The sequence below is a fragment of the Thamnophis elegans genome, chromosome 10, assembly GCF_009769535.1.
Source record: "Thamnophis elegans isolate rThaEle1 chromosome 10, rThaEle1.pri, whole genome shotgun sequence".
Taxonomy (NCBI): domain Eukaryota; kingdom Metazoa; phylum Chordata; class Lepidosauria; order Squamata; family Colubridae; genus Thamnophis; species Thamnophis elegans.
The window spans coordinates 68,368,884-68,378,073 of NC_045550.1; the positions used below are offsets into that span (position 1 = coordinate 68,368,884).

Consider the following 9,190-nt stretch of genomic DNA (forward strand, 5'->3'; position numbering starts at 1 on the left):
TGGTATATGCATAATGATGGATGGATGGATTACAATACAAAAGCAGAGTTGGAAGGGACTTTGGAGGTCTTCTAGTCCAACCCCCTGCCTAGGCAGGAAACCCTATACCATTTCAGACAAATGGCTATCCAACATCTTCTTAAAGACTTCCAGTGTTGGCACATTCACAACTTCTGGAGGCAAATTCTGTTCCACTGATTAATTCTTCTCACTGTCGGGAAATTTCTCTTTAGTTCCAGGTTGCTTCTGCAGCCAGCAGGCAGCAGAAGTGGCCTGCAGTACTGCACTCTAACCACTGTGCCATCAAGGCTCAGGATCTCCTGCTTGAGCAGGGGGTTGGACTAGAAGACCTCCAAGGTCCCTTCCAGCTCTGTTCTGATTGATTGACTGATTGGCAGTCCTCACAATTTCAATCCCTGAATCGCAGCCTGTTTCTAATCGATAGACTAAAAATATTAATAATTTTTGAATTAACAATTTAACAGAGTTGGAAGGGGCCTTGGAGGTCTTCTAGTCCAACCCCCTGCCTAGGCAGGAAACCCTATACCGTTTCAGACAAATGGCTGTCCAACATCTTCTTAAAGACTTCCAGTGTTGGGGCATCCACAACTTCTGGAGGCAACTTCTGTTCCACTGATTAATTGTTCTCACTGTCAGGAAATTTCTCCTCCGCTCTAAGTTGCTTCTCTCCTTGATTAGTTTCCACCCATTGCTTCTTGTTCTGCCCTCAGGTGCCTTGGAGAGTAGCTTGTCCCGCTCTTCTTTGTGGCAACCCCTGAGATATTGGAAGACTGCTATCATGTCTCCCCTGGTCCTTCTTTTCATTCAACTAGACATTCCCAGTTCCTGCAACTGTTCTTCATATGTTTTATCCTCCGGTCCCCTAATCCTCTTTGTTGCTCTTCTCTGCACTCTTTCTAGAGTCTCCGCATCTTTTCTACATCGTGGTGACCAAAACTGAATTCAGGATTCCAAGTGTGATTGATTGATTGTCATGTTTATGTAGTGTATATTGGAGGTGGAGGGTATATTGTATATACAGTATATTGAAGGTAGAGGGACATGGGTGGCTCAGTGGCTAAGATGCTGAGCTTGTCGATCAGAAAGTTCGGCGGTTCAAATCCCTAGTGCCTTGTAACAGAATGAGCTCCCGTGACTTGTCCCAGCTTCTGCCAACCTAGCAGTTCGAAAGCACGTAAAAAATGCAAGTAGAAAAATAGGAACCACCTTTGACCCGGTGAAATTTGAACTGCCATACTGCTGACAGTCAGCAGAAGTGGCCTGCAGTACTGCACTCTAACCACTGCGCCACCGCGGCTCTTGATGAGTGTCTGGCTCTACAAGCCTCCGAAAAACATCCGTTCCCACGGTCAGAGAGTTCTCTTATCAAAAACGCCTCAACTGTTGTGATTTCTTTCAGCCCACTTAAATCTTAGCCCTTCTCTTTGTGTGAATCCTCTCCAGGTGGCCACAACGTCACAATTTCTCTGCAGTCAAGGACCGGCCACACACACATGCCTTCGGTGGTTGGCGTCCTGGTCTTCACCCAGTTCTGGTTTTGGTTTCCTCTGTCCCACTTTTTGTCCTTGGCGTTCACTCCGACTTGCGTCATTGGCCTGAACAAGGACCTCAAGGTAAGTGCTGTGGCAATCGAAAACGATGTTCTGGAGGCGGAGGTGTTTTTTCACCTGCCCACCTGGCCAAGGAAATGGCTGGACTGCTTCTCCTTGGCGATAGCAATAACGATGGCACTTAGACTTATATACAGTGTCAGGGTTTCAAATAGCATCCAAACGTAAATCAGAGTCCGAGGCAAAGTATTGTTCAAAGTTCCAATTGATGAAGAGAGCACATCTGGGAAAACCCGAATCTGAAAGCTTCCAGGTTTGGCACATCTGGGAAAACCCGAATCTGAAAGCTTCCAGGTTTCCCCCACCCAGTTGAAAGTTCATGATCTTGCCCCCCCCCCACACCCACCAGTCCATCCCATGGTCCAATCTCCCACTGCCACGCTGGCAGCTTCCACCCACCCAGTTCCAGCCAGGTGCAGAGACAAAGGATGACCTTGGTTTTCTAGAAAGAATGTTGTTATGGCTACATAGCATCTAACTCCCTACAATCCCCCCTCCCGTTTACCCACAACAGAAAATGCATAGTCAATAGCAATAGCAATAGCAGTTAGACTTATATACCGCTTCATAAGGCTTTCAGCCCTCTCTAAGCAGTTTGCAGAATCAGCATATTGCCCCCAACAACAATCCGGGTCCTCATTTCACCCACCTCGGAAGGATGGAAGGCTGAGTCAGCCCTGAGCCGGTGAGATTTGAACCGCCGAACTGCAGAACTGCAGTCAGCTGAAGTAGCCTGCAGTGCTGCATTTAACCACTGCGCCACCTCGGCTCTAATAGAAATAGGCTCTAATAATAGAAAATGTGGCAGGCCTGAGATCCAAAAGGAAAGATGGCTGCAGGCCTGATATACTGCTCCATCGTGCTTTTACCGCCCTTCTCTAAGCAGTTTACAGAGTCAGCAGAGTCACCCCCAACAATTTGGGTCTTCATTTTACCGACCTCGGAAGGAGGGAAGGCTGAGTCAACCTTGAGCTGTTGAGATTTGAACCGCTGAACTGCAGCAGGAAACAGTCCAGGAAATCATATTGTCCCCTCCCTTGAAATGGAAGTTGAATACAGGTAGTCCTTGACCTACGACCGCCGTTGAGGCAAGCAGTTCCCTTGTTTAAGCGAGACAGTTGTTAAGTGAATTTCGCCCCATTTCACGACCTTTCTTGCCGCGGATGTTAAGTGAATCACTGCAGTTAAGTTAACAAAGTGGTCGTTAAGTGAATCTGTCTTCCCAAATTGCTTTGCTTGTCGGAAGGGCACAAAAGGGGATCACATGATCCAGGGACACGCAGCAACCGTCATAAATATGAGTCGGTAGCCAAGCATCCCATAAATTCATTAAATACAAATGCAAATCTGAATTTTGATCACGTGACTTTAGGAATGCTGCGACGGTCGTAACTGTGAAAAGCGGTCATAAGTCACCTTTCCCCCCAGTGCTGCTGTAACTTTGAACGGTCACTAAATGAATTGTAAATCGAGGATTACCTGTACCTCATTCCTTCAGTCAATCATCAGGTGTGTCATTCTGCACTCTGTTCTGTTCTCGTCATCCGAGTGTCTCTGGTGCTCCTGGAATAAAATTGAAAAGCCCAGTTATTGAACGGAAGACAAACTGAACTGCGTAATAATGACAAATAACTCATATTAAGCCCACCGGCTCGGCTATACGGATGGGGATCAAGCCAGTGCCCGTCCCCACTGACCCTGTGATTCATCAGGTAGAGTTGTTGACAGCTGTTCAGGCATATTTTTGATATGCTGAGACTTTGGAAAAAGGTCAGAGAAAAGCAAGAAAGAGGATTAGGGGACTGGAGGCTGAAACATACGAAGAACAGTTGCAGGAACTGGGGATGTCGAGTTTAATGAAGAGAAGGACCAGGGGAGACATGATAGCAGCGTTCCAATATCTCAGGGGCTGCCCTAAAGAAGAGGGAGTCAAGCTATTCTCCAAAGCACCCGAGGGCAGGACAAGAAGCAATGGGTGGAAACTAATCAAGGAGAGAAGCAATTTAGGACTGAGGAGAAATTTCCTGACACTGAGAACAATTAACCAGTGGAACAGAAGTTGCCTCCAGAAGTTGTGAATGTCCCAACACTGGAAGTCTTTAAGAAGATGTTGGATAACCATTTGTCTGGAACTGCATAGGGTTTCCTGCCTAGGCAGAGGGTTGGACTAGAAGACCTCCAAGGCCCCTTCCAACTCTGTTAAATTGTTAATTCAAAAATTATTAATATTTTTAGTATATCGATTAGAAACAGGCTGGGATTCAGGGATTGGAAATTGTGAGGACTGCCAATCAGTCAATCAATCAGAACAGAGCTGGAAGGGACCTTGGAGGCCTTCTAGTCCAACCCCCTGCTCAAGCAGGAGATCCTGAGCCTTGGTTTGCTCTCTGGATTTTGTCTTCGGGCTCTGAAATTGTGCCTCCCTTCCTCATTTCCTTCTTCTCCTTCCTTCTTCCTCCCTCCCTCCCTCCCTCCCTCCCTCCCTTACTTTCTCCCTCCCATCCTCCCTCTCTCTTCTTTCCTCTCTCCCTGCTTGCTTGCTTCTTTCCTTCCCTCCCTTCATTTCCTCCTTTCTTTTTTCCCTCCCTCCCTTGTTTCTTCCCTCCCTCCCTCTTCCTCTCTCATTTCCTTCCTCTCTGCTTCCTTCCTTCCTTGCTTCCCTCCCTCCATTCCTTCCTTCCATTCCTTCCCTCCCTTTCTTTCTTCTTACTTACTTTCTTCTTTCTTTTCTTCCTTCCTTCCCTCCCTTCATTTCCTCCTTCCTTTCTCTCTTCTCTCCCTGCCTTCCTTCCCTCCCTTTTTTTCTCTCATTCCTTCCCTCCCTACTTGCTTGCTTCTTTTCTCATTCCTTCCTTCCTCCATCCCATATTCCCTCTTTCTTTCCTTCCTTCCTTCCTTTCCTCCCTCCCTTCCTTCTCTCTTTCTACCTATCCTCCCTCCCTTCCTTCTTTGCTACCCCCTCCCTCCCTTCTTTTATTTCTTTTCTCCCCCCTCCCTCCCATTCTTCCTCCTTCCCTCCCCCTTTTTCTTTCATTCCTTCCATCCCTACTTGCTTACTTCTTTCCTCCTTCCTCCCTCCCATCTTCCCTCTTTCTTTCCTTCCTTCTTCCTTTCCTCCCTCCCTCCCTTCCTTTTCTCTTTCCACCTACCCCTCCCCCTTTGCTACCTCCCTCCCTTCTTTCTTTATTTCTTTTCTCCCTCCCTCCCATGCTTCCTTCTCTCCTTCCTTTCTTTCAGATGCCAAAAGTGCAGTACCGCTCCAACGTGAAGCCTTCCACCTTCGCCTACCCAGCCCCCTTGGAAGTGCCAAAGGAAAAGGAGAAGGAGAAGGTTTGTCGCATCTCCCATCAGGGGGCTTCCCCTGGGCATCCGGGTCCCTCCCTTTAGAGCCTCCCTAACCATCAATAACCACGCCAGATAGAGAGACGGACATTTTTTTTCTTCTTTTCATTGATTACATTCATTAATTAATGACCTTAATCCTGGGTGGGTGGGTGGGTGGAAGACGGACAGCCTATTCCTATGGCAGTGTTTCTCAAGCTTGGTGACTTTAAGTCCTGTGGACTTCAACTCCCAGAATCCCCCAGCCAGCACAGCTGGCTGGGGGATTCTGGGAGTTGAAGTCCACAGGACTTAAAGTCCCCAAGCTTGAGAAACACTGCTCTATGGGGACCATGGAGAGCTTCAGTCTTTCTATAGCAAAGAAGCCAAAATCCCGAATTTGTTGACTTCCTCTACAAAATCGACCTTCCTTCCTTTGTAAACTCCGCGGAAAAGCCTGCAAGCGACGCCAGGGCCCGTCTCTTTCTGGCCAAATCTCCCCATCGAATTGCACCCCCAGACCCATCATCCTCCACCACCACCCCTTTTTTGCCTTTCCCTGAGCTTTGGATAATCCGTATCAGGGAGGCCCATAGTAGATTTTTCTCCTCTAACCCTCCCCCTGTTTTCCCTTCCTCCCCGCTCGCAACGGCCAGGTTTCCACCGCCGTGTTGTCCATCACTGCAAAAGCCAAGAAAAAGGAGAAGGAGAAAGAGAAAGAGAAGAAAGAAGAGGAGAAAATGGAAGTGGTGAGTCGAGTCGTCTGGGTGGGTTTGGAATCGGGAGGAAGCGGCTCTTGATTTCTCCACGTCGGGGGGAAAAAATAATTCCCGGGAATTGTAAAAACGAGAAGTCGAGAAAGGAAGATTTTGGGAATTCATTCCGGTTTCCCAGAAGTAAAAAAGAAATCTCTCTCCCCTCTCAAAATACAGACCGTCCCCGACTTACGACAACAATTGAGCCCAAAATTTACATTGCTCAGCGAGACCTTGGTGAAGGGAGCTCTGCCTCATTTTGCGACCTTTTTAACACAGCAATTAAGTGAATCCCTGCCGTTGTTAATAACCCGGTTGTTAAGTGAATCCGGCTTCCCCCGTTGACTTTGCTCGCCCGAAGGTCGCAAATGGGGATCACGTGACCCCGGGACACTGCAGCCATCATAAATGGTGTGAGTCCGCTGCCAAGCCCAGTCTGAATTTGGACAGTGTAAGGATGGAAAAGAGTTGTAACTTTGCCGTTGTAACTTTGGACGGTCAGTCAATGAACGGTTGTAAGTTGAGGACTGCTGGTGTTGAAGGAGAATCTGTAGCACCTTTTCTGACTCATCTCCCGTGGAAATTCAGCGCAAGAGGGAAAATATGTAGATAGTGTATATTTATATACATATAGTACATTGTGTATATATATACAGAGAGAGAGAGAGGGAGAGAATATACAGAGCGTATATTTGTATTCGGGTCTTTTCCCCTGTAAGATTGAGACTGTCTTGGCAACGTTCCGGCGAGGTTTCACTCGACATCCTCCGGCTGGTCTTTTCGGCTTAAAGCGTGGTTGGAGCTGCCGTCTTTCTATAAACCTATAAACCCCCCACCAAGATTTATAGAAAGACAGCAGCTCCAGCCACACTTTAAGCCCAAAACACCAGCCTGAGGATGTCCAGTTTGTGTGTGTGTGTGTGTGTGTGTGTGTATACACGTGTGTATACATTTCTATGTGTGTATATATTTTGTATGTGTGTATATGTGTGTGTGTGCATTGTGTTTAAAATGTATGTATATGTGTGTATACATTTGTGTGTGTGTGTGTATAATATATGTATGTATGTATGTATGTATGTATATATGTTGTTGTTGTATTTGTGCTGATAAATAAATAAAGGGAGACTAGTATAGATCTATTTCAAGCTATTTAGCTCTCATCAGCTGGCCATACCCTTACTGGGATTTGAACTGGGATATATATATGTTGTATTTGTGCTGATAAATAAATAAAGAGAGACTATATTTGGGCATACCAGGGGTTGTAACACTTAATACATACATACATACATACATACATACATACGTTATATTTGTGCTAACAAAAAGGCAGCAGTAAAAAAATATTGAGTTCTGTCTGGATGGTCTCTTGTGACGAGCCGAAGGACAGAGAATGGAAGTAGTGATTTTCCTCCCATATTTGGGCATACCGGGGGTTGTAAAATCTAAATAGATAGATAGATAGATAGATAGATAGATAGATAGATAGATAGATAGATAGATAGATAGATAGATAGATAGATAGATAGATAGATAGATAGATAGATAGATACATACATACATACATACATACATACATACATAATGTATCTGTGTGTGTATATATATATAAAAGGTATGTATATATGTGTATACATTTGTGTGTGTGTGTGTATTTTATGTATATGTGTGTATTTGTGTGTGTGTATAAAATGTATGTATATAAAGGAGGAGAACCTTGTGGCTTAGTGGCTAACACAACTGCCTAATATGTAATACAGCCCAGGTTCGATTCCCAGTAAGGGTATGGCTAGCTGATGAGAGCTAAATAGCTTGAAATAGATCTATACTAGTCTCCCTTTATTTATTTATCAGAACAAATGCAACACACATGTACGTATATATGTATGTACATTTGTGTGTGTGTGTGTGTATATATATATATTGCATCTTTGTGTGTGTATAAAATGTATGTATATATGTGTGTGTGTATAAATTTATATGTGTGTATTTTGTATGGATATTTATGTGTGTGTGTGCGCGCACACACAGAGAGAGAGAGACTGTAGAAAACCTATATAATATCTCTTTGCTGAATAGTAGGACCGTATCCAGCCCTTGTGGCAAAGGGAGGCAACTGGGAAGGCCTTAAATTAGGATGGGACATTTTCCTGCAGGATCAGGCCATAAATGGCGACGGCTTTTGTGGCAGCTTTTGAGGCTGTCCAGATGTGGGAGCAGAGGAGGCCTCCCAAGGAGCCCAGCCTGACCCTCCTCGGTGGAGGACGGGGGAGAGTCTCAGAAGTTTCCACATCTGCTCCTTTCCCCCCATCCTTCCTGCTTACGTCTCGGGGAGGAGCCAAAAACATAGGTAGTCCTCGACTTACAACAGTCCATTTCGTGACCGTTCAAAGTTACAACGGCACTCGAAAAAGGGACTTAGGGCCGTTTTCCCACACCTACGACCGTCGCAGCAATCCCCACAGGGTCCCGCGATCAGAATTCAGAGCCTTGGCCCTGACTCACATTTATGACACAGTTGCAGTGTTCCTGGGGTCGTGGGGTCCCCCTTTTTGCAGCCTCCTCACAAGCAAAGAGTCTGGGGAAGCCGGATTCACTTAACGACCGTGTTCTTAACTGAAAAACAGGCAGTGCTTCGCTTAGCAGCTGTGGCAAGAAAGGTCGGCGAAACGGGGCAAAACTCAACTTAGCAAATGTCTTGCTTAGCAGCCAAACTGTTGGGCTGAATTGTGAGCGTAAGTCGAGGATTGCTTGTCTATATTGTCCGTGCGAGAGATCTAGGTTGTACCTCCTCCCCCAGGCTGTGGTGCCCAAAGTTTTGGGCACCCCTGCTTTAGCCCGTTGGCGGGATCCAGCGTCCGTCTGCAAGTGGTGCAATTGTCCTGTCACATCTTGATTCAGAGGACAGATTCGACTAGCTTTTTGTACTTACATCACACCTGTAAGCCGAGAACAGCATTTTTCAGCTTTTGAAGGCATCCCTGGGGGTTCACTCCGAACGGCTGGTAGAGAACACCAACCAGCCCTACATGGCTTAGGGCCAGCGTACCTTCGAGACCGCCTACTGCCACATACCTCCCAGCGGCCAGTAAGATCCCACACATTGGGCCTCCTTCAGATGCCATCAGCCAGACAGTGTCAGCTGGCGGGACCCCGGAGAAGAGCCTTCTCTGTGGCTGCTCCGACTTTTTGGAATGAGCTACCCCCAGAGATCCAGACCTTACCCACTCTCCACGCCTTCAGGAAAGCTGTAAAACCTGGTGTTCCAGCATGCCTGGGGCTGTGACTCACTGTTGAGGTACAGCCCCCGCATTAGAATGAATGTATGTGGTTTTTTTATTTTAAACCACTTCTTTCTTTCTATTTTCTTTCTTTCTTCTTCTCTTTATTTCTTTTCTTTCTTTCTTCTTTCTTTCTTTCTTTCTTTCTTTCTTTCTTTCTTTCTTCTTCTTCTTTCTCTTTTTTGTAAGCCGCCGGAGT

The 9,190-nt window shown here is 46.2% G+C and overlaps 2 protein-coding genes across 2 annotated transcripts in view; one reads left to right on the top strand and one right to left on the bottom strand.

The window, feature by feature from the left end:
• ARMC9 (armadillo repeat containing 9) overlaps nucleotides 1–9,190 on the bottom strand; it is a 103,211-nt gene that overhangs the window by 67,574 nt on the left and 26,447 nt on the right. The window lies entirely within an intron of this gene.
• Nucleotides 1,468–5,767, top strand: LOC116514441 (26S proteasome non-ATPase regulatory subunit 1-like). The gene is made up of 3 exons (XM_032226032.1): nucleotides 1,468–1,634; nucleotides 4,869–4,961; nucleotides 5,609–5,767. Exons 1-3 carry the CDS (start codon nucleotides 1,515–1,517, stop codon nucleotides 5,750–5,752), a joined length of 357 nt encoding a protein of 118 aa, XP_032081923.1. The 5' UTR covers nucleotides 1,468–1,514; the 3' UTR covers nucleotides 5,753–5,767.